Source organism: Colobus angolensis, unplaced genomic scaffold (genome assembly GCF_000951035.1).
Source record: "Colobus angolensis palliatus isolate OR3802 unplaced genomic scaffold, Cang.pa_1.0 Scaffold174, whole genome shotgun sequence".
Taxonomy (NCBI): Eukaryota; Metazoa; Chordata; class Mammalia; order Primates; family Cercopithecidae; genus Colobus; species Colobus angolensis.
In genome coordinates this window covers 848423-874705 of record NW_012114866.1, presented here as the reverse complement: position 1 = coordinate 874705, position 26283 = coordinate 848423, and the positions used below count along the sequence as shown (strand labels likewise).

General features: G+C 35.6%; 1 protein-coding gene across 1 annotated transcript in view; it reads left to right on the top strand.

The window, feature by feature from the left end:
• The window catches only part of TYR (tyrosinase), a 122906-nt gene extending 97361 nt beyond the window's left edge, over positions 1-25545 (top strand). Inside the window, exons 4-5 of the mRNA XM_011938472.1 lie at positions 16301-16482; positions 24925-25545. Coding sequence (XP_011793862.1) covers positions 16301-16482; positions 24925-25151 — 409 coding nt within the window. The 3' untranslated portion in view covers positions 25152-25545. The remainder of the gene's footprint in view (positions 1-16300; positions 16483-24924) is intronic.
• The last annotated feature ends 738 nt before the right edge of the window (positions 25546-26283 follow it).

The following is a 26283-nucleotide window of genomic DNA, read 5'->3' as shown; positions in this document are numbered from 1 at the left end:
TGGGGAAAGGATTCCCTATTTAATAAATGGTGCTGGGAAAACTGGCTAGCCATATGTAGAAAGCTGAAGCTGGATCCCTTCCTTACACCTTATACAAAAATTAATTCAAGAAGGATTAAAGACTTAAATGTTAGACCTAATACCATAAAAACCCTAGAAAAAAACCTAGGCAATACCATTCAGGCCATAGGCATGGGCAAGGACTTTATGTCTAAAACACCAAAAGAAATGGCAACAAAAGCCAAAATTGACAAATAGGATCTAATTAAACTAAAGAGCTTCTGCACAGCAAAAGAAACTACCATCAGAGTGAACAGGCAACCTACAGAATGGGAGAAAATTTTAACAATCTACCCATCTGACAAAGGGCTAATATCCAGAATCTACAAAGAACTTAAACAAATTTACAAGAAAATAATCAAACAAACCTCATCAATCAATGAGGATAGGGACTGTGCTTCTACATCACTGGAGCTTGACATGTCATGATTCTTAACATGATAGAATATTTATTGAATAAATAAATGGACAACTCAGTGAAGGGAGAGAGGTAAGTTTTGTTATCACCACTTCAGAGGTAAGAGCGGTGAGGCTTTGAAGGTCCATCAGTGATTCCTATTGAAAGCTAAGTGAATAGCAGACCTCTCATTTGCACCCAGCATTGTCTGGAGGGGCTGGCCCTTTAGGAGACCTTTTCTAGATTCATCCTGACTACTGTGCCCAGTGTGGCCTGGCTCATTTTATTTGAGTGCAATTTCTGCCTAATGCAGTATCTCTCAATCCTGGGTGCACATTAAATAGTTCATAGCAGGGTGCCTGCTACTTAATGAAAAGCTTAAATGTTTATGTGAAAAGGAGAGAAAAAAACACTGAAACTGCCTTTCTTTCTTAAACTTTTAATTCTTTAGGACTTTTTGGTTCTTATACTAAGTTCCTCCAAGTTTCATCATTAGTTTAAGTGATTTTAATCTGATTTTAACTCCCTTATTCATTCCCCAAGGGTTTGTTTCCCCTTTTCTCAACTAAGTTAAGAACTTCTAGACTATATACTTAAAATTATAGTTAATTGAGATTGGCCCCAGTTGAATTTCTTAGCTGTATAACAGGCTTTTCATTTGAAGCTATTTATTCCTGACAATCTCTACTCTTAGAATGTCGTCTTCTCTTAAAAGGGTTGTTTTCTAGTGAAAGTTTCCAGATACTCCTCAAATGTGTTTCATCATTAGCCAGGAGCCAGGAGGAAATAGAGCTCCTGGGACACTGTTATTTCAAACTAGATAGAGGCTCTAAGTTTTTCCCAGTGGTCTCAGTAGAAGTAGGCTGTGGATCTACTACTGTGTTGCTCCCTTTGAGCCCCCAAACTCAGCTGTCAGTCCATTGAATTGTACATTAACTAGGCACGATTATGTCACTCCATGGCTTAAAATCCTCCAATGGCTTCTTACAGCTTTTAAACTAATATTGACTAATTACCTTTCATGCAAACCCTACATTATCTGGGTTAAACCACATATATCTACAGATATCCACATAATATCCTGCCTTTCAATCCATCTGATCTACTTGCAGGGTCCCAAAAGCATACCTCTGTTCCTTCATGCTTGTGCTTTACTACTCCTAGAGTGCTTTTTTTCCCTTTTATTACTTTGCCCAGATCTCTACTACTCATTTTTTAAAACTTAAGTTCAAGCGTCACCGAAGGGGCACCTTGACAGACACCACTCATCCCTCATCCAAGCGGATACTATCTCCTCTTTCTCTTGTTTCCCAAGGCATGAAGGGCCCTTCTCTGCTGGCATTCGCACTGTACTGTGCTGAATTATTGACCAGACTCCAGCTCTTTGTAAGACAAGCACATTTCCTCATTTGGCTTTGTATCTCCAGCACTCAATGCAATGCTTATTACATGCCAGGCACTGTCCTAATTGATGGGGATTAGTGAATGGTACAATCTACCAAGATTCAAACCCAAATCATCAACATCTCTTAGATCTTTTCTTCTCCAAGTTCTGATATCTAAACACTAGTGATTCATAAAATGTTTCATACTCTCTTAAATAATTTGAACACATTTTGGAATCTCTAGGGAAAAATACACAATTCCTATGTATTTTATGTATGGTTTATGAGACTTTATAAATAATATGAATTCAATCTCCTGGTTGAATTCATTTTTTTAACTGGCAGGCACTGTAATGGACACACGACATATAATGACCAATAGGCAATATCATTGCTTTCAGTGAATTTCCCACATAGCTGAAAAATGGCACATGATCAAATAATTGCAATGCAATATGACAAATGTGATAATCAAAGGAGGAAAATGTCAACTCTTAAAAGTTTTCATAAATGTAGCCATTGAGCTAATCTTAAAGGGGCAAAAGATGTAAGAGAATATAAAAGTTTAAAGAACACATAAGGAAGAAAAATCCTGAAACAAAGTATTTATAATTTTAACAACAATAATAATATCAATACTTACTCTATGCTACATATTACTGTAATTGATTTTACATATATTAATTCAGTTAATGCTAAAAACAATCCCTTGTAGTAAGTAATATTACCTATTGGTTTCTTAGGGCTTCCATAATACAGTGCAAGCATAACTCTAAGATATAGAAGGTTTGGCTTCAGACCATGACAATAAAACAAACATTCTAATAAAGTTAGTCACATTAATATTTTGATTTCCCAGTGCATATAAAAAGTTATATTTACACTATATTGTAGTATATTTATGGTGCAATAACATTAAGCCTAAGAATAAAATGTATATACCTTACATTAAAAATACTTTATGCTGCCTGTTATCCCAGCACTTTGGGAGGCCGAGGCGGGCAGATCACGAGGTCAGGAGATCGAGACCATCCTGGCGAACACGGTGAAACCCCATCTCTACCAAAAATACGAAAAATGAGTGGGACGCGGTGGCGGGTGCCTGTAGTCCCAGCTACTCGGGAGGCTGCGGCAGAAGAATGGCGTGAATCCGGGAGGCGGAGCTTGCAGTGAGCCGAGATCCTGCCACTGCACTCCAGCCTGGGTGACAGAGTGAGACTCCGTCTCAAAAAAAAAAAAAAAAAAAAAACTTTATGCTAAAAAATGCTAAGAATATTCTGAACCTTCAGCAAGTTGTGATCTTTTCTCTGGTAGGTCAGACCTCTGGTAGGTCTAGCAGGTTGATGGTTGCTGATAGATCAGGGTGATGGCTGCTGAAGTTTGGAGTGGATGCAACAATTTCTTAAAACAAGAAAAAAAAATAGAGTTTGCTACATTGATTGACTCTTCCTTTCAAAAAATGTATTCTTGTAGCATGTGATGCTATTTGATAGCATTTTGCCCACAGTAGAACTTCTTGCAAATATGGAGTCAATCCTCTCAAACCCTGCTGGAGCTTTATTAGATAAGTTTATAGAATATTCTAAGTACTTTGTTGTCATTTCAACAGTGTTCAGAGCATCTTCACCAGAAATAAATCTCATCAAAAGAAACCATTTTCTTTGCTTATCCATAAGATGCAACCCCTCATTCATTGAAATTTTATTATGGGATTGAATAATTTGTTTCCATCTTCAGGCTCCACTTGTACTCTAGTTCTCTCACAATTTCCTCCACATCTGCAATAACTTTCTCCATTGAAGTCTGGAACCCTCTCTAAGTCATCCATGTGGTTTGGATTCAACTTCTTCCACACTTCTGTTAATGTTGATATTTTGACTACCTCCCATGAAAATTAATGTTTTTGATTGTATCTAAATAGTTAATCCCTTCCAAAAGGTTTTCTATTCATTTTGCCCAGATTCATCAGAGGAATCACTGTATGTCAGCTATACCCTTGCAGAATGTATTTCTTAAATAGTAACGACTGAAAGTCAAAATTATTCCTTAATCCATGGGCGGCCAAATGGATGCTGTGTAGGTAGGAATGAAAGCAATATTCATCTCCTTGTATATCTGCATCAGCGCTCTTGGGTGACCTTGTCAATGTGCAGTAATATTCTGAATGAAATCTTTTCTTTTTTTTAAGAAGTAAGTCTCAACAATAGACTTGAAATATTCAGTATATCATGGTATAAACAGATGTGCTGTCATCTAAACCTTGTTCTATTTAAAGAGCACAGGCAGGGTTAAATTTTGTATTTTTGATGGCCTTAGGAATTTTGGAATGGCTTCAACTAAATAAGCACTGGTTTCAACTTAAACTCACTAGCTGCATTAGCTCCTAACAAGAGAGTTAGCCTATTCTTTGAAGCTTTAAAACCAGGCATTGAGTTCTCTCTAGCTAAGAAAGTCCTAGATGGCATCTTCCAATAGAAGGCAATTTGTCTACCTTGAAAATTGGTTGTTTAGTGTAGTCACTTTCATCTATTATCTTAGCAAGATTTTCTGGTTAATTTGCTGCAGCTTTTCCATCAGAATTTATTGCTTCACCTGGCACTTTTATTTTATGAAAATGGGCTCTTTTCTTAAATCTCTTGAACCACTGCCAGCTTCAAACTCTTCTTCTTCATCTTCCTCACTGCTCTCAGGACTCACAGAATTCAAGAGAGCTAGGACCTTGCTCTGGATTAGGCTTTAGCTTAACAGAAGGTTGTAGCTGGTTTGATCTTCTATCCAAACCACTAAAACTTTCTCCATATCAATAAGACTGTTTCACTTTCTTATCATTTATGTGTTCATGAGTAGCACTTTCAATTTCCCTCAAGAATTTTTCTTTTGCATTTACAGCTTGACTACATTTCATATAAAAGGCTTAGCTTTTGGCCTATGTTGGCTTTGGACGTGCTTTCCTCATTATTATTTTTACCTCTAATATTTATCTAATATTATTCCTACCTCCAGGTAATTATTCCTACCTCTTGATTTAAAGTGAGAGATATGTGACTATTCCTTTCAACTGAACATTTATAGGCCACTGTAGGATTATTAAATGACCTAATTTCAATATTTCTACTTGTCAGAGAACAGGGAGACCTGAAGAGAGGGAGAAGGACTGTTGGCAATGGAGGCGGGAGGGAAGGAGGACGGCTGGCAGGTGGAGCAGTCAGAACATACACGAAACTTCACGATCTTATATGGATGTGGTTTGTGGCACCCCAAAACAATTACAAGAGTGACATCAAAAATCACTGATCACAGATCATAATAAGAGATTTAGTAATATTGAAAAAGCTTGAAATATTGTGAGAATTACCAAACTGTGACAGAGACATGGCGTGAACACATGCTATTGGAAAAATGTCACTCAGAGACTTCTGCAATGTGGGGTTGCCACAAACCTTCAATTTGTAAACAATGTAATATTTGCATAAAGCAATAAATTGAATTGTAATAAAATGTGATATACCTGTGCCACAGACTGGGTAGCTTAAGCAACAGAATTTTTTTTGTCTCACAGTTCTGGAAAATTAAAGTCTGAGATCAAGGTGTCACTAGGGTTGGTTTATTTTAAGGTTTCTTCCCTGGACTTGTAGATGGCCATCTTTTTTCCTGTGTCTTCACATAGTCTTCTCTGTCCCTGCCCATGCTCAGATTTCCTCTTCTTCTAAGGACTTCATTCATATTGGATTCTGGCCTATGCTAATGATTTCATTTCAACTTAATTATCTCTTTAAAGATCTTATATGCAAATAAAGTAACATTCTGAAGTATTAGGAGTTAGGACTTAAACATTTGAATTTTACAGGGTATAGTTTAGCTCATAATATGTTATAATCCCCACTTCACTGAAAAGAAGAGTGGAGTACATGAAGTTAAGTAGCTTGCCCCAGTTTGCAGAATTATTAAGTATCACAATCATCTAGCTCCAGAATCTGTGAGGCTAGCCTTTAGATTGTATGATTCTCTGTTTATATTTTAAAATAAGAAACAAAATTCACAGCCCTATTGAATTTTTAGGATCTTTTGTTTGTCGCACACCATAATTCACAAATAGCAAAAATGTGCCTATGTCTATACCATAGGCATACCAATTTCTTGAATGCTAAGCAGGGTCTAGCCTCATTAGTACTTGGATGGGAGACCAAATAGCAAATGTTTAAAATGTCTTGTCTGAGGAAATTAAATTGGCTCCTGTATTAAGCTGTAGAACTAATGGTTTCTGCTCTGTGCAAGTATAATGACCACAACTAACCTCACTGCATGTTAGGCACTGTCCTTGGTGTACTGTACACCTCATCTCATTTATGTTTCACAGCTCTTTGAAGTTTGTTATTATCCATATTTTACAGAAGAGCAAACTGAGACTTCCAGAGATTATCTCCTCTCTACTCACAAAAATCAATAACAGGAATTTGAAACAAGGTTTCTTAGGAGGAGGTTTCGTATTTCTGGCTTCTCTTTGTGCTCCCACATCCCAAGGGTAAAGTTAGGATGCCTTGTATAAGCCTTTGTGATTGTGGAAATTAGACTTTCCCCTCTTGTATGTTCATCTGGCAGGTTCTTCCTATGTTCATAACAAGATATATTGTACTGCTTTCCCCAACTCCCTTCACTTTCACTGCCTGTTGTGAATGTGAGCTGTTTAGGTCCCTTTCAGCACTCTTAAAGTCACGTCCCAAGTACTCTGCGGCCCTCTTCAGGAGGGTATTCTAAGCTAGTCATCATGGATATGTCTAGGCCCAGATCTAGCATCTCATGTTCATGGCATTCTCTTTGACCTACTTATCTGTTGCCACCTCATACCCTACTAAGCCAGTGCTGGTCTACAGGTCCTCATGGCCTGTGAATAAAACAGAGTTTCAATTCCACAAGGATAAATCATATGTCTTTAGACTACTGATATTAGTGTTTCACAACTCTGCTGTCACCCTTTCTTACATACTCTGAGAGATTTTGTAATCAAATTCTGTTTGTCACGTGAGGTGAAATCAGAAGATGCCTAGTTCTCACTTCTGTGTATAGCTTTGAAAGGCCTGCTAATGCTTGGAACTAAACATGAAAGCCTTGTCCACCTTTCTGTTTTAATTCCCAATTACTAATTTCTTGCATGTTAGTGGAAAAGCATTAAACTTGGAACAGAGCACCTTGATTCTGGTCCTATCTCTGCCAGTTGGGTGTTATAATAAAAGTAACAGGAATATAAAATGGAACCCCAGATCTTCTATTGCTTTCTAGTTGAGCTACTATTGGCAAATTCTTAAACTCTTTGACTTAATTTTTTCTTCTGTAAAACGGAAGCAATAAAATATTAAGCAAGATATTGTTCAAAGGAAAACTTTAGCCAAATTAAATTTAAAAGAGTTTAATTGAGCAAAGAATAATTCATAAATCAGGTAGCTTCCTGAGCTAGAGTAGGCTCAGATTCTCCAGTACAGCCACATGGTGGAAGAAGATTTATGTGCAGAAAAAGAAAAATAACATTAAAAAATGGAAGTGAGGTACAGAAAACAGATTGGTTATAGCTTGGTGTTTGACTTATTTGAACATGGTTTGAACAGCTGGCAACCTTTGATTAGGCAAAACTCAGTGATTGGCAAAAGAATAGACTATAGTCTGTTTACAAGTCCATTTAGGTTATAGTTCACAATGTACAGAGAAACCTTTAGGCTGAACTTAAAATATGTAGGAGACAGTTTTCAGCTAAACTTCATTTAATAATACATTAAGAATTTATTTTATAGAAATTGCTTTATTGCTAAATTTGTCTTCTGAGTTAGATTATAAACTCAAGATTATTGGGTAAGTAGTTGGCACCTACTGTGTGCACAACCCTGAGAAAACAAAAGATAAAAAGCTGCTATTCTTCAGCTGGTTGGCAGCATTGATATTCCCCCAATGTACTTGTGCCTGCTTTGAAAACAACAATGCCTCTGCCTCTATTTGGATTTGTTCCCTCACAGTGAAAGAAAAAAGAGTGATTGTGATCCTGAATTTCTGAAATAAGGAGTGTGTTTAATGGATAATCTAGCATCTGTTTTCTGTACCTTTCCCACCCTGTTGACAAATTCTCCTCCATCTGCATTGCTTAAAGCTTAGTCAGAAAGTAACAGAAACCTCCTCATGGAGAGAAAGGAAGGAAAGAACAGAAACCTAGATAGGGAACATGAGAGTGTCAGAGAAAGAAGCCCAGATAGGTCAGCCAGAAGAACTGGGTTCTCATGTTAACTTAGTCCCTTACCAACTTTGTTCACTACTTTCTCTCTGCCTTTTTTTTTTAAGTATGATTTCACGTTATCTCCTTCGTTGTATTTGTTATGCTAATACATATCCTTTCCTGATCTTGCAATGTATTCATTGCTACTCCTTGAGTATAAAGAGTGTGAATCCTGAGTCCTCTGAGAAAAGGAACACTTAAGGTGCTTAATGCTAATTAATGCAGGTGTCTGTTGGATAAACAGCTTACATTTCAAGATGAAGGTCAAGCAGAGCGTCTTCCAAGAGAGAGAAAATCTACACATCAGACTTTGGTAGAAGCATATGCATACTCGCATCTGCAGCAACACCCCTGTCATCCTGTGTAAACACACAGAGAACAGGGTATTTACTATTATTAGTAACAGAGTGGTAGCCAAGACCCCTTGATTCCAGTATTGCTTGTACCGTTAACTGTGACCTTTAGATTCAAATTTTATTTTGCCTCTGTAAAATGAGGGGTTTGGAAGGGAAGAAAACAAACTACTGCTTTTTCAGAACTGAGTCAATCATTTATATTTTCTCATTTTATCTGTAAGTATTGTTACTCGACATTTCACTTCCTTATTTTATTTTTGTTCTCATAACTACGTTAAAATGGATAGTACCATCTGCTTTCTATAAATGAGCACACTGAGGCCTCGGATTAAGGCCTCGGATTAAGTTTAAATGGAAATGTTTATTATCATTTAAAAATTACAAATTTTTGTTAACAAGTAACTGCTTCAAAACAAGTACTACATGAAGAAACAAACAAAGAAACAAAAAGAACAAAAAATATTGGAATGCACTGGCCTTGCTATTATACAACTACAATTCAATAAATTTTGAGTGACTAGAAATTTGAGTGGCTGGAGGCATCTCAAGCTGTAGTTCTCAAAGACAGTGTGATTGTCACATCATCTATCCTGGCCTTTCAGAAAGATGACATCTAAGAAAAATAACTCCAGATTCTCTTGTATTTTCATTATCTCATTATTCCCATGGCTTCAGTTATTAGCTAGAGGTTGGTGATCTCCATTTGTGTTTCCAAAGTTAATCTTACTCTGAAATCCAGACCCAGATATCTAGCTAATGACCTGACATTCCCATTGAAATGTCTCAAAAACATCTTGCAGCACAGCACATCTGGAATCGTGACATTAACATCCTCCCCTAATATTCCACTTCTTCGGGGATTTCTATATCTGGTAATACAAACACTTTGCTCAGTAGCATAAGCCAGAAAAGCAGGCATTTTCTGTGGTACCTGGCCTCTCAGTTGTACTGCTTGGACTTCCCGACATCATCTTTTTTCCTGGACACAATTTTCTCACTCATTTATCTCCCTTTATGCCTGCATATCCACCGACTCCTACTCTTCCTCAGTCCCTTCTCTGCAATGAAATATGTCTGGTCTTTTACAAATGATAATCTGTTCATGTTACAATTCACCATCTCAGATACAAACAGTGATTTTCTACCACTCTTAGGAAAAAAACACAAATCTCCCTAACATGGCCTCTGCTAGCCTTCATGATTTGGCCTCAGTTCACCTTCCTAGCCTCATCTGGAGCTATTTGCTCCTTGATCCCCATAGACATATTGGTCAATTTTTAGTTCCTTGAATTTGTCATATACTTCCGACCAAAGATTCTTTCCAAATTCCATTCTGTCCTTCAGAAATATTCTTCTACCATTTCTCTAAACAGTCATTCTTCAACTTTTGAAGAATGCACCATCAAAGACTTTTCCTCAGGCCACAGACAAGAGGAGGCTTCCCCATTAAATCCTGTTACCATGTTACATTCTTCCATATTTACCAGTCCATAACTATAGGCTGATTTCCAAAATTGCTAGTTAGTGTCTGTCTCCACCACTAGACTCCAAATACCGCAGGGCAGAAAACTTCACCAATGCGGGGCACAGAGCCAGTTTATTATAGATGTTTAGAATATAGTCATTCATTTATGAAATATATGAATGATGTGTTACATCGAATCAGTTCCCAAATATCCAACTATCTTAAGGCTTCCTTGTTTGTCCTTTTTTTAAAATCGATGTTTATTTTATAATTATTTTATTTGTAAAAATGTTGCAAAGATAGAATGGAGAGTTCCCACATTTTCCATACCCAATTCCCCTATTATTAACATCTTCCCTTGGTATGGAACATTGGTGGACATTAGTGAACCATGTTGTTACAATTATTATCAACCACAGTCAATACTCTATTTAGATTACTTAGTAGTTACCTAATACCTTCTTCTACTCCAGGATCCCACTCAGGATACTACATTATATTTAATCATCCTGTCTCCTTAGGTTCCTCTTGCCTATGATAGTTTTTCCAAGTTTCCTTGTTTTTTGATGACCTTCACAACTTTGAGGAGTACTGTTCAGGTATTTTGTAAAATGTCTCACAGTTGATATTTGTCTGATATTTTTCTTATGATTAAACTGGGATATGTGTTTTGAGATGGACAACCATAGAGGTAAAGCACCATCCTCTTCACATCATATCACAGGTGTATAGGGACTCAAAATGTACCCCAAAGTATGGTGCCTTGGGATGCTGAGTACTTTGAAGTAAAGGAGATTGGAAGGCTTCAGAAGCAAAGTCTCTGTCCCCTCTTTCTCCTGTGAAAGAAACCATAAAAACTAGACTACCTCTTCCCCAAGTTCATGAAAACTAGAACCTTTCCTTTCCAAAACAAGCCATAAACCCTAAAAATATTACTATCATCTTCTCTCATCTTTCTGTGTAGCAGCTGGCCATAAAGAAATACTCTGACCTACGTTGTTTGATAGTAGATCATAAAACCTTCATTTCTAAGGTCCTGCCCTATATGTAGAAGGAGGGACTGCTGCACAGACAGGTCAAAAAGAATACAAACAGACAGGTCTCACTGGATTGTTTATCTCAGTCTATTACCATTAGATCATATCCTTTTGTCTTGTCAAATTTCTGCATCACTGGCTATAAGCATAAAATCTAAGCATAAAAATAGACAACTTTCCCTGGGTCTTTGGCTCTTTTTTCTGAAGTCTCCCATGTCATATAAAACTTCAATTAAATTATTATGCTTTTTTCTTGTTAATCTGTCTTTTTTTATAGGAGTGTTGGCCATGACCCTCATGATGGATAGAGAGAAATTATCACACCTCTATCACCCCACAAGGGCCATGCTATTAACATAACTTACCATTGTGAATGTTAACTTTGATTACCTGTCAGAGGTAGTGGCGGTCAACTTTCTCAAACTGTTAAATGATTTCACCATGGTTTGATACTGTACTCTTTGAAAAGAAGTCACTGTGTGCATCGCATACTTAGTGAGTGGGGAGTTATATATAGTACCTTCAGGGCAGAGTATCTACATAATTATTTGAATTCTTTTACATTATCATAATTATTTGAATTCTTTTACATGATAGATTTATGTATTTCTCTCCGTTTATTAATTTATATATTTATAGATTATATCTGTATAGACTCCTCTATCTTTATTTTATATGGCTTTATTTTGTAGCTCAAACTCTTCCAGCTTTATCCTTTAGGAGTGATTTCAGTTGACTACTCTGTCCCTTTGACATATCTCTAACATTGTGGATGGTTGTAATTTCTTTGAACATATCCTTACTTTATGGCACTGCAGGATGCTCAACATTCATCTTATATATTTCTTATTACAGCCCTAGAGCCTGCCATTTCTTCAAGGAGATCCAGTTCTCTTTATTGGAGAATATTTCTTCTGTTCTGCTTACTTTTTCTTCTTCTGGCATTCCAATTATGCATATATATCATTTTTTGGAAATTATCCCACAATTCTTAATTATTTTTTATTCTTTCTCTTTGCATTTCAGTTTGGGAATTTTCTACTAACCTAGCCTCAAGTTCACTGATTCTTTTCTTGACCATATCAACGCTCGTGATATATGCAGCACTGTTGGAGTGTTTTTGATTTCTAGCCTTTCTTTCGATTTTTCTTAGAGTTTCCATATTTCTGCTTCCATTATTCATGGGTTTTTTTTGCGTATTATTTACTTTTTTTATTAGAAATGTTATTATAATATATTAATTTTATATTATGTATAGTTATTTAAAATTTATATTATTTACAATTATTTCAGATTACATGTCTCATAGTTCCAAAATGTATATCATATCTGAGTTGGGTTCTAATGATTGCTTTGTCTCTTCAGATTTTTTTTCTTCTCTGTTACCATGCCTTGTAATTTTTTATTAAAAGCCATATATGTTTTATTAGGTAAGATAAACTGAGGTAAATGGGCTTTTAGTGTACAAATTTACGATATTCTGGCAAGGAGTCGGACAATGATTAAACGTTTGTCATAGTTGTTATGGTTTTGAGATCAGAGGCCTCAAGTTTCTCTAGTGTATTTGTTTTTGTCTCTATTCTTGGTTTTGGGTTCCCCTACATACTCTTCCTTAGAGATAGTTTATGTATTTCAGCTCTTTTAGCTGCAATCCACTGTTGTTATACTGAAGCTTTGTTGGATGGTGGTAAAGTATGAGGAGGGGGAGTGTTCAAAATATTCTAATTAAACCTTAGTCCTTTAGTAGACCAGTGCATTGGGGCTTCACAATACAGTTTTATCTTCTTTTGCCTCTGCCCCTCTATTTGCTTCCCTGGCTGCAGTATTTCTATTTATTTCCTTGAAACTCTGACACCTGTGGCTTATATTTACTTCCCCTTAGGTGAGACAGGAAGACTGAAAGAGGCTGGACTGAAAGGAATTCTCTTCCTGAAACTGGGATAAGGCTCTAACCATTTGCCCTGGATCATAGGGCTTTGATATGGAGAATGTCCTGGGCATATTTCACAATGGTCACTCTCCTCCTCTCTGTGACAGAATAAGGAGAGTATCTTTCTGAGGTCTTTACCACGAAAACCTGGTGGAGTTTTTGGAGGTAAAGCCCCAAACATGTGGAAGTTCCCTTAAGACAGCAGCACCCAGGAATTTCCCACTATCGTCACTAGTCTAGACTCAGTCTCCAGCCATTCATCGAAGTGTTTCAGCGTTCCTACCACTTTAGGAATCCAGCTGCTCCTGCCCTTGGTAAGCAGATCTCAGCTATGTGCCTCTGGATGAACCCATCTCTCCACTTTTGAGGATGGCAGTTTGCCCCACAACCTCAATTCTCTCATGGGTCCAAGAAAATTTGTTGATTATTAATTTCTCTATTTTTTCCTTATTTTAAGGATAAGAGTGACCAGAGTCTTTATGGACCTGATATCAGAGGTCCCATGCCAGCTTTCATTTATAAAACATATCTTTCCATATTTCCATCTGTGGTCATCTCTACATTTTTCTAATTTTTCTGTTGTGAATTTCACTGTTGCTCAGATTTTCAGAAAACTATCTAGATTCAGTTCAAATTAAGTTTTGCTAAAAAGATGACTACCCCTTCCTCCCTAAATGTCAATGTAATTATCTAAGTTAAACATTAATATTCCCATGTGAGCTATTCTAGACATGGTTTGGTAAAATTAACTGAAGTTGAGAGTCACTGGTGAAGAACTTAATCAAGATTAATACCTTCATTTGAAAAGGTTGATGAGGTGGGTGAGCATATTAATGGTTTCATCCATTAAATCTTTTGGTGCTGAGAATTGATGTCCTTGCCCTACTTAGGTAAAGAATTTTTATTTCATGGCAGAAACAAGATTATTTACAAATTGAACTATAGTAGTAATTTTTCTCAATTGGCAAAAGGTACAATTTTTGCCTCAAGCCCTTATCTAGTGGCTCATTGTATATCAGGCTGTTCCAAAATCAGTCAAAGTTTGACAGGGGTGGTGGAGGGATTATCAGACAGCCTCCTTCTCATTTCAAAAAATTAATTTGCCAATTGAAAATGCATAGTTTAGTACAAATGTCTAATAAAAATTATTTATAATATGATTTCCTTTTTTTTATATTTTCTCTTTTTTATGTAACAAACAAGTACTGCTTTTGTGAAGAGAAGAAAACCATAGAAGTTAAAACAAAAGGCTAGTTTATAAAATCATAGGACTTTAACAAAATTGGGGTTTATTTGTTAAGCCAGTTTCTAATTTCTTGTGTTGAGGAAACTGAAGCACAGAAAAACTAATCTTAAATCTTCTAATTTCTCATTTTTGCCTATCAGAATAATAAACATCACCAAAGGCATTGCTCACATATACATGACTTTGGCATTCCTATTACAGCTTATGTTATATCTCATCAATTTTAAAGTGTTTCCAGTATAGTCATAATACTGAGGAGGGGGAAGAAGAGGAGAGAGGAGCTGTGAGAAAGATAATAGCTTTTACTTACCATTTGGCAAGCACTTAACTGTGTATTTTGTGTTATTTTAATTAATCCCCACATTACATTCATAGCATAAACATAATTTCCATTTTGTAGAATAAAGAAGGTCAAACAGATTATAAAATTTTACAAATCTTCCTTGTCACAACCTATAGAACTCAGATTTTTACACAGGTCTATGTGTAGGTTGACCTACAGTAGATACTCAGTAAATATTCATTTAATAATTGCACTAATTTAGAAAGTATTTGGTATGCATGAACCAGATTTTTAGTGTTTTTCAGTGGACTGCCAATTCTTCACTAAATTCACAACTGAAAACCAACTTTGACCACAAGTAGTGTTTCAAGTTCAGATCCTCTAATAAACAAAATTGTTTTCTGTCATGGAAAAAATGATCACCATTTCTTCCATTTGGCTTCCTTGTTCTCTTTGTTTTTGTGCTTCAAAATATTGAAAATGGTTTTCTAAAATTGTATTCAATTTATTTGAAGCATTATCACTTCTTTTTCAATACCACCTTTTCTACCATGTACCAACCTTTGACCTGCTAGCTTAAAATGTACAGCTAAGTAACGATAGCTTACTTATTTAGTACTTTCACAAAAACTATCATATTGGAAACAGGTAGGACAGATATTATTACTCTTATTTTAGGGATGAGGAGGCTAAGTCTCCAAGTTCAGTGATTTGCTTAGAGTCATACAGTCAGATGAAAACACAGAGCTAGGCCTCAAGGAGAGTTCCCCAACTCCAGCTCTTGTGTTCCTTCTTGTATGTCACACGACTCAATAATGCAAGGCCATTCTCTTTGTCATATTGTTAATGGTCCCCCATGAATTATCCTACAACTCGAGTTTCTACTCCATTCTCACTGGAGTTTTCAATCCTTTAACTTTTTAGTTTTTGTTCTAGTCAAAGCTTTTAGTTGCATGAAGCAGAAACTAACTCTGCCTGATTTAAGTAGGAAAAGAATTTGCTGAGAGGCTATTGGGTAGCTCACAAAATCATGGAGCATCAGGTTCAGAAACAGGTGAGAATAAGCAAGAAGAGCTTCAGCTAAGACAGCTGCCAAAACCATGCTGTAGAACACAGGGCACTTCCTGGGCAATGGATTCCTTTGCTGGTACATCCGGCTTTGCTGCCCCTGAAAACTAAATATTGTTGTATCAACTGCCACTGCCCATTTCTAGGATGGTTTCCGATTGTCCCTGCTTCTTTGTGTCACTATCTCCTGTTTCAAAGTCATGAATGAGTATATCTGATTGGCAGAATATTTATCATATGGTCATACTCTAACTTTAGAAAAAGCTGGGAAACCAAGTACAAGTATTTAAACCATTATCATTGGAGGTAAGCTCTGTCTCCCATCAAGACTCATTAAGTCCACACTTCACCTATCACAACATGGATGTTTAAATCGTTGAAACGCTCCCAGTAGAACCAAAAACGTGACCAAATTCCAGCACTGTTTCCAATTTAGTTTTATATGTTCTTTCTCTGGTCATTCTTTGGGACAAGCAATATAATATTTAATTTACAACTACGATTGTCACTCAACCAATGGTTACCTTTATTTTGCAGCATTCCGAAGGTTCACAACTCACTGTGTAAGTTTTATTCACCTCCTAAGAAATTATTATTTCAAAGCTAGCCTCGATATTTATTTTAAATGAGTGAACTTCTTCAAGGCCTGAAAGAATAAAATGATACTTTACAAAATATTTTTTAAGTATAAAGAATATATTCAATATCTTTCCATGTCTCCAGATTTCAATATAGGCCTTACTTTACTTTAAAAATTTTCAAATATGTCTTTTATACACAATATGTTTCTTAGTCTGAAAAACCCTTTCCTCTGCAGTATTTTTGAGCAGTGGCTCCGAAGGCACCATCCTCTTCAAGAAGTTTATCCAGAAGCCAATGCACCCATTGGACATAACCGGGAATCCTACATGGTTCCTTTTATACCACTGTACAGAAATGGTGATTTCTTTATTTCATCCAAAGATCTGGGCTATGACTATAGCTACCTACAAGATTCAGGTAAAGTTTACTTTCTTTCAGAGGAATTGCTGAATCTAGTGTTACCAATTTATTTTGAGATAGCACAAAACCTTATGTTTCTACAATGTTATTCCTGAATGCTTTAAATCGGGAAAGTGCATTATAATCCTTAATTTATTACCAGTTTAATAAAAATCTTAAGATCACTAAGAACAGAGAAATTTGCAAAGGGTGGAGGCGTGGTAAGAGGAGGGGCTTCCTGTAAGTCTCAAGTAACAGGTCTTCCCTTCCTTCTATGAAAACCACAGTACATAAAGAAGAGAGCTTACTGGTAACTATTTTTCAAAGATTTTCCATTTAGGATTTTATGATGTAGTCTCTGTTTCCATTTTCAAAACATGCTAGACTTTCATGTGTTCATGCTTTTGAATATGCTACTGTTTCTGCCTGAATTCTGACTCTATTTCTCCATTTGTCAAACTCTCAGATATAAAAATCATTTTATATTTATAGTCATGTTTACCCACGCCTTTCTCATAGTTACATAGTATTTTTTTCTATGTATGAATCTGTCCTGGGTTTTATTCTTCCCCAAACCCCAAAGATCAGAATTTATCTCGCAAGCTTCTCCATTCTAAGCATCACATTGTATCTGGTATGAACTGAAATCAATAAATCAATTTGAGTGCAAGTGATATTTATCATGAAGTGTCATTTCTCTTAACTAATATAAGTGAAGTTTGCTAGAAAAATGTCATACCTCTTAATACTCAGGTCATTTTTGGATATATATTTTAAAACACTGTAAGTATTCTGTCGTGCTAGGTTTTTTTTTTTAATGTGTCTGCACTGAGTTGTTTATTCTTTACACACACATTTATTGAATAACTACTTGAACAAGACATTGCCTTAGATACTATGGATACAATGGTAAACAACATAGTCTCTGTCTTCATAAAGTTTACAATGGAAGAGAAAGATCTTAACTGCTTGCTTAAAAACTCATTCATGTAGAGATATGTCTAACTCCAGGGGTCAATGAAGTGATATTTCAGATGACCTCAATATGACAGGTAGAATTAACTAGTTGAAAAGGAGGGCGTGATTATGAGTTTGGGCCATATTGTTAGAATAATGCAAGCCACTGATAAATTTTAAGCAGGTTATAATCAAATTTGAATTTTCAAAAGATTATTGCAGCTTCAGTGTGTAGAAAGATTTTAGCAGTTGGAAAGCACATGCAGAAAGGCAGTGTAAATGCTATTGTAAGAGTCTGGGGAAGAGGTAAAGGTAGTTTAAGTTGCAGTGGTAGTGGCAGGAAGGGAGATAGAAAGCATGATTAATTTGATATTATTTTGAAGGCAAAATTTACAGAACTTGGAAAATGATTTATATACCAGATGAAGGAGATTAGGAATGGCTTTATGCTTTCTGGCCTGTGAAACTGATGAATGGTAGAATAATTCACTGATATAATAACAAGAGGAGCAAAGAAAGACTTGGAGGAAGGCTTATGGTTTTGCTATACAGTGAAATGAAGTTATATGGGACAGCAAGGTAAATGTCTCTTGGGAAGTTGGATACACAGGCCTGAAACTCAAAAGTAGTGTCTGACTCTCTGATCCGAATGTGAGGGACATCAGCATACAAACTGTTGACTCAGCTAATTTTTAAAATCCTATGGAGGGGTGATTTTTATTCTGTTTTACAGGTAAGTAAATTGAGAATCAGAAAGATAAAGTGATTAATTTTAAACTAAAAGCTAATAAGTGTCAAATATTGAATCCAAAACTTTATCACTCCATCACTGCACAGAGAGGAGGGTTCCCTTTAACCCCTATATTGTCTTCTACACATATGCTCCACCTCTTTGTTCCTTCCCTAAGTATACAAATGGATACTTTTTACTACAAAGGCAACAAAATTGCCTGGATGAGCCAGGGGAAAAGAAGCTCAATGAGTCATGTTAGAGGCTTGAAGGTATTTATTTCCAATTAAATTTAAATAAACAAAATTTATTTGAAATGCCTTAGAGTAATTTTCATACAGCTTTGAATTTACAAAGTTAATTTTAGAGAAGTTTGACTTTGAAATAAACAACAGCAGATACTTGGGAGGCTGAGACAGGAGGTTCACTTAAACCCAGGAACATGAGGCCAATTTGGGCAGCACAGCAAGACTTGTCTCTAAAAACAAAGTAAAGTAAAACAAAACAAAACAAAATAGCTAAACTAAGTAACAGCAATTGCCTGTTTTCTGTTTTATGAATTTTTCGATATTGTTGCTTCTGTTGTACTTTCAAGAAGTTTAAAATTTATCTCTATTCATAGCCAAATTTTAAGCTTACTTAAAAATTATTTTAAATATCTTGATATAATTTTGTTCAAAGGGATTATTATTCATCACCCAGGTAGGTACTCATGCTTATAATTACTTAAGTGATTTCTGTAAAAGGGCAGCTGATGTCTGCCATTTATAAAACATTCTCTTATAATTGAATTTAGTGATTCTTTAGAAAATTGAGTAGCAGGTGATTTTCTTGTATGTATAACTAATTTACAAGGTGAGGCCAAAAAGCTTTGGCAATGAAAGGTTATATCCTCAATGTTGTTGATAAATGTAATCTTGCTTTCTGGGTAGCAGAAAAGTTCTCTGTTGAGAGCATTCTTCTTCCCATACATTACAAAAGACCTGGAAATTTGGTTTCAAAAATGAGAAGGGGAAGCAATGCTCATAGTAACTGCAGTGCCTCATTCTGCCAATGGAATTTGATGACACTTCTATCATTTGTGAATTTGTTCAATAGCTCTTTTTTGGCTATGTGTACACCTCTGTGCATGCTGTTCCTTTCTGCCTAGGATGGATTGCCAACATTATATGCTCAGAGTCTAACTCATTCTTTTACTCAGTGGGACAGTCTTCTTGGTGCCTTCCCTAACTTCACAGAGAGATGTAGGAGGTCTCTTCTCCATGATCCCTTTGTATCTTCATCAGAACATTACTCTTGAAATGATTTGTTTACCTGCCAGGTGCTGAGGGTGAAAAGGTAAATGAGACAGAGTGTCCCCTGACAGGTAGTGTATCTCAATGAATACGTGATTTTTTAAATAAACGAATAGAAGAATGAAAGATAAAACAAGTAAGACATAATACTTGTTCTTGAGAGTTTGTGACAAGCTTGAAAAGTAAGATATATATAAATAGATATAATCATAATGAATGGACATTTGTGCCAAATGTCACAAGGCAGCAAAGAAACTAGTTTGAGAATCCAGAAGAAAGAATGGAGCTGAGTCAGCAGTTGAAGCAAGTTTGGAAAGAAAAACTCCTATTGTAAGCTGATTTGTTGAAATATTGATGAAATTATTATTTTATCATGATAAGAATCAACAGCAGTTGTAAGTTGTTTTCTATATGGTAGACATTGTACCAATGGCTGTATATACATTGTCTAGTTTAATAGCTCCAGGCAGATTCCTATTAGGCCCCTAACTACTTCATGTGTTTGTTTTGTGAATAAATGGACATGTTAATGCACTTTGGAAATGATAGCACATAAAACAAAAATCTACATAATTATTCTGAAAAGAATGGATGACAAGAAAAATAGGACTTCACATAGGGAAAGATGATTAAAAAAATTATGACATTGGGAAAGAACAAAAAGGGGCACTATTGGGGCTCAAAAGCAGATAGCTTAGAAAGAAAGTCTGAATTTTAGTTTAAAGACGTTGAGAAGGAAAAGTGTTTCAAAGATAGTCCCTTGGTGACAGTAAAAATTGAGACCACTTGGAATGAATTGAAGTGGAGCAATAATAAGAAAAGCTGGAGAACAGGACTGACGTAGAAATAGTGTTTAAAAGCTGTGAAAACACTTGAGCCGAGTCTTTGAGAAAAAGAAAATATTTATTATGTAGCCTCTACATATCCTGCCTTTTTTGGACATTTTAAATTTACTATGTATTGAAGCCACTAACAGCAATCTAAGCTAGGTATTGTAGTCCCATTTTCAAAATAATTTTAATATATATTAAAAACAGTAACTTTCAAGGTCTAGGGTTTACCCTGGATTATAGAGTCCATGATGGTTCACCAACAATCCATCTATATTATAGCTAGTCAGAAAGGAAAAGGTAAATGGTAAAAGATATATTTTTTCTTTTTAAGGGAACTTCCCCCAAAGTTATACATATATTTTTGCTCTAGACTTGAGTCACATAGCCATGACTTGCTGCAAGGTAAGCCCCAGATGCACTCTCTTCTTTCTGCTATGTCAAAAAGTAAAGTTGTAGTATCTTCCGTGTAAGTTCTACATACGTATCTTCTATATATATTAAAGAGAGCAACTTCTATAGAGGAATTGTTTTGTTAGAAAGAATCCATTTGCTCTTACTGAACAGCTATTCAGTATAGACTTCCTCATTTACTCAAATCTTACAGTCTCCTAAATAGATTCTATAGTTATATTTACATAAAATTTAAACATTTCTCCTTAACTGCTATGTGCCTTAAATATGTAGTTGATTATGATAATGAGATTTGTTTTTCATTATATTTATTTTTAGGTTAATTGTTGATGTACAGGGAAGTTTAATCTATGTAATCCTTATCTAGTAGTATGTTATTTTCTTAATATGCATTATCTGATGATGGATTTCCTATAGTTATATCATCTATTAATTGCCTCAGGTAGTTTTAGTAGCATGCTTTCTACTTGTATCAGTAAAAAGACATTCATTTTTTATTTTGGAAAAATAATAATAGAATAAAACAAAAACAAAAATCACCTATAATCTTATTGTTAGATTGATCGCTTGTGTTGTTTTAGTCTCCATTGTACTTTTTCTTATACTTTTTTTCTACATACACATAAGGTGTTAAGCATATGTTTTAATTAATTTAATTTTATTGAATAATATATGCATGTTATCTTACAAGCCAAAGAGTGATCCAAGACTTATAACAAAAGACTTATGCCTCTATATCAGCTACTGTAACCCTTTTAGCTATTTATTCTGCTATTTTGCTCTGTATTTGTAAATAATATGCAAATATTACTATCTGTTAATTCATCAAGTTTATCTCTAGAGTTCCTCACATTTAAATAATGATTTTAACTCGCTTACAGCTTCCCTGTTCTTTCATTCATCTTCTCAGTATAGTATTACCATATCTGGGGGCAAATCCACATCTAGGAATTGTATTGTTTTCACTGCTACAATATTATTTACAATTCAACCAAATAGTATGCTATGATTACATTTGTTTTCCTACATTCCTAATTCTAATTCTATTGGAATTAAGACCTTTATCTTTTTTGTTTTAAAGCACCCATCACGGTTTATACTAAATTTTAAAAGGAACTGTAAATACCACCTCATAACATAGTGAAATATGGGCAATTTATACATTTTTCACCTGGGTGACATCCTTTGTGTAGGTCTCCCCTTCTCATTCCACACCTGCCATTCAGGGCCATTCCTTCACCATATCTTCTGGGTACAATAACACATTCAGTCATTCAGTAAACATGTTCATTCTCTCATATGTGTTTCAGATACTGTACCAGATTCTAGAATTATATCAATGATGAAAACATAATATTGGCCTTCAAGGAACCATTTTAATAGAAAAAAATATATTCATGTAATAGATAGCTGGAATATAATGTGATGGGTGTGACAATAGAGGAAATGCTAAGCCAGTAACATATTGGATGCTGTCTCTCCCCAGTGCCATGTTCTTATGGTGGTTTGAAGGAATATAAATAATCAGGAGGCTAGAGACTTTTCCTTGTTCAGATTTATTTTTAAAATATATGTGGTCAAAATCTGTTGTTGCTTTTTAAAGTAATGTAAAACTATTCACCACTATTCACCTTTATTTACAATAAAGGAATCAATATACAATTGGATAACATTCTGATTACTACAAAGTTATTGTTTATCCTGGTTTCTGCTGAACCAGCAAATCGAATATTGAAAAGACTGAGTCTACATGTAAGGAATGAGTTAAGGTGAAGAAAAAATATGCAAGTCAATGCATTATAAAAGTTGTTCATCCATTTATGGCAGCAGATTCTAAACTGCCAAATCTCCAACCATCTTATTGGGTTCCTATAAGCCACATCTTAGACATACCATGAATCATTTTTAGTCAGTATAGCACAGGGATTTCAACTTTTTGTAAAGGAATGGCTTGCTAGAGGAATATTTAAATGTCCATTAAACTAAGTCTTGTTTAGATAATTAAAACACAGCAGGATCTGTCTAGTTCCCTCATCTTGCTGGGGAGGTTGTTGGTAGTAATAAAATTATTTCTTTCAGGAATTTTGCAAACAGCCTGTTCATTTATATGAACAAGGGTGTAGATAGGGATTCTTATATGGCTGCTTTTAAATGATTCATTTAAATTGTCCAACTAATTATAGAATCATCTGTTTTATTTGAAATGGATAGCTTCAGAAAAATTTTGAATTTAATTTGATGTGATTTATTTCTTAGGTTGCTCAGAATGATGGCATCTCAAAAACGGGCTTACCCATGATTTTTGTTTTGGTGAATGTTTAAAAACAACACAAAAAGCCATTTACGCATGCATTTTATGCACACACACACACACACAGACACACACAACCCAGAATGGTCCTTAGGCTGAACACAGTTCTAATTGAGTAATGGCTATGGAAATTTTCCGCAACATTTAGAAATGCTGTTCTCTAATGCAGAGGAAATAAAACATCATGATAGCAAATGTTCTTTTATGATAAAGGAAGCAACCACAGAAAGCTTTTATTTATTCAAAGTAACCAATGGTATTGATGAAAAAAAAACACACACACCAAAAAAACCCAACTCTCCCAATACTACTTTTAAAATGAACATAATCAAAATTGATTTTCATTAGAATGTAGTTATTTTTCCACACTAGTTAATTAAAAGCAAAGACCCAGATTTATGTATATATTTATATATATGTTTATATATATATTTATGTGTATATTTATATTTTATATATATATATATCTCGCAGTGCAAACAATTAAGCTTCATCATCTGGACAAAAATGCCAACTTACTCTCTCTTTGTAAAAAGCAATTACAATTTCAAGACACTTCATATTTGCTTCTTTCGGTAGCACCAAGTAGGCCTGATGTGAATATTCCCATTTCAGGAGAAACATCCATTCTCCACTGCTGCCTGTGGCACCAATTATTCTTTCAGGATCAAGATCTCTGGTGAAGCTTCTTGATTTGTCCGCAGCATCTCTTTTCTTCTTTGATTTGCTGTCATTAGATTCACTGTCAGATAAAGACTTTCTTTATTTTTGTACCTTTTTTTTTGTTACCAGCTTTTTGAGAATTAAGAAATGTTTCAATTAACTCTGGACAATCTAAATTTTTTGCAGGTTCCCAAGTACTGTCAACATCTGACATCCCTTCCACTTCAGGAAATGCTCCACCTTCCCTTTTGCTGCAATTGGATCCAGTAGTTTTTCCACAGATTCTTCAGGCTCTGCTTCTTCGACTTTTTTACCCTTTTCATTCTGTTTTTTTTTTTTTTTCCTCCCTTTTAAAAAATATTTGTTTTTATTTTTTGCAATATAGTTTCATTTAAGACTTTTGAGGGTTTTTTTGTTTTTGTTTTTGTTTTTGTTTTTTTTTGCTTGTTTTGGTTGTCCTTTGATTTCGGCAGACCTGAAGGGCCATTATTCATACAGCTATCATCGGCTCCCTTAAGCCCCGCCCCTCCAGGCTTTACTTTCAGCGTCCTGAGGCGTATCAAGGCCAGGCCCCCGTTCTCCACCAGGGAGCGCAGGGTTCTTGGTCCGCGCATCTCCGAGGAGAAACAAAGGCCCAGAGTGTGGGCGCTCCAGGGTACCGCGGCACAGGGTCTGCTCCTGTGCCCCTGCGGCCCGGTAACCAAGAGCGCTCCCCACCACCGAAGCCTTGGGACAGAGGGACAACCCCCACGTGCCAAAATCTGTTTCAAGATTTAAGACTGTGACCTCTGTGAATACAGAGATTGTTCAAATGCCCTGGGGTTCTTGGGAGGCTTCTAAGATTGCCGAGCATTTGCCAACATTACTATTAATATTTGTCAAATAATTAAAAGACTAGATTAATGAATGATTAATGATGTAACAGTGTTCTATTGATAATCGGAATAGTTACAAGATCCTTTTACAGAAAAAGATGGAAAAATCACAGCTAACATTTAATTGAGTACACACTATATACCAGGCTCTGAATCACTTGCGGATGTTATCTATAAAATTCAAAAGTTCCAACAATGGGGGTATTACTTTCCTATTTTTCTGATGAAGAAACTGAGGCTTTGGAGTATTAGGTATAACTTTCCCAAGCTCTTACAGCTAATAAGTAGTAGAGCTGGCCTCCAAAGGACTGTGAAAGGTTGAAGATGATGGTGATCTTAACAATGGTGGTAACAATAAAAACAATGGCATGTCTTTCTATTTCAGACTCAGACTCTTTTCAAGACTACATTAAGTCCTATCTGGAACAAGCCGGTCGGATCTGGTCATGGCTCCTTGGGGCGGCGATGGTAGGAGCTGCCCTCACTGCCCTGCTGGCAGGGCTTGTGAGCTTGCTGTGCGGTCACAAGAGAAAGGAGCTTGCTGAAGAAAAGCAGCCCCTCCTCATGGAGAAAGAGGATTACCACAGCTTGTTGTATCAGAGCCATTTATAAAAGGCTTAGGCAATAGAGTAGGGTCAAAAGTTAGAGTGACCTCACTCTAACTCAAAGTAATGTCCAGGTTCCCACAGAATATCTGCTGGTATTTTTCTGTAAAGACCGTTTGCAAAATTGCAACCTAATACAAAGTGTACCCTTCTTCCAGCTCAGGTACAACACACCTGTCTTTGTCTTGCTGCTTTCACTCAGCCCTTTTAACATTTTCCCCTAAGCCCATATGTCTAAGGAAAGGATGCTATTTGGTAATGAGGAACTGTTACTTGTATCTGAATTAAAGTGCTCTTATTTTACAAAAATGAAATAATTTTGATTTTTGCCTTCTGATTATTTAAAGATATATACGTTTTATTGTTTCCTTTTCTATTTTAATAAAACAGTGACAAATCTACATTAACTGACTCCTTTAGGCTTCAGAAACACATTTTTTCTTCACAAAGTATGATATTCACCTGTATTTTACATTTCTGCTCCAAAATATATCATGGACTTCAAATAGAAAACAACCTTTAGCTCTTTCCTGTCATAGCTCTGACGATATTTTTTAAGGTCACTGAGAACAAGCGCCCAGCCTCTACAACACATCCAGCTAAGCACCTGTCTCAAGACGTGTCCATGAAATATTTTAATGATGATAATTATAAGTATATTAACATATTTTTACCTTCTAAAAGTATTTTATTAGAGAAAGTTTAAAATGCAATCAAACATTTGAAGTTTGAACAACTCTGAATATCAGCCTTTCTGCAGTTCTAGTAAAATAACTCATTTCCATTTTCCTTGCCTATTAAGATTTCAAATTAGGATGTTCAGATAATCCTACTACTTAAATTTTGGGGCCCTATTGATTTCCAAAAAAAAAAGTACAATTGATATTACATTTGTATTATGGCTATGCACAGCATAAAAGACTAGGACCAGTGGGTAGAATTTATAGTGGGCCCAGTTTTAGTTTAATAAGAGAAAACACTGTTCAATACTCAGAGTTCCAAAATCAAAATGAACATCTTTGGACAATAATAAGTGGTTACCACTGGAAGTCTTCACATACTAGATTGGGTGGCTAATCTATAGAGAAAATTTAAGCAGTGAGTCTATATTATATTCATTTAAATTGGCTCAGGGTTCT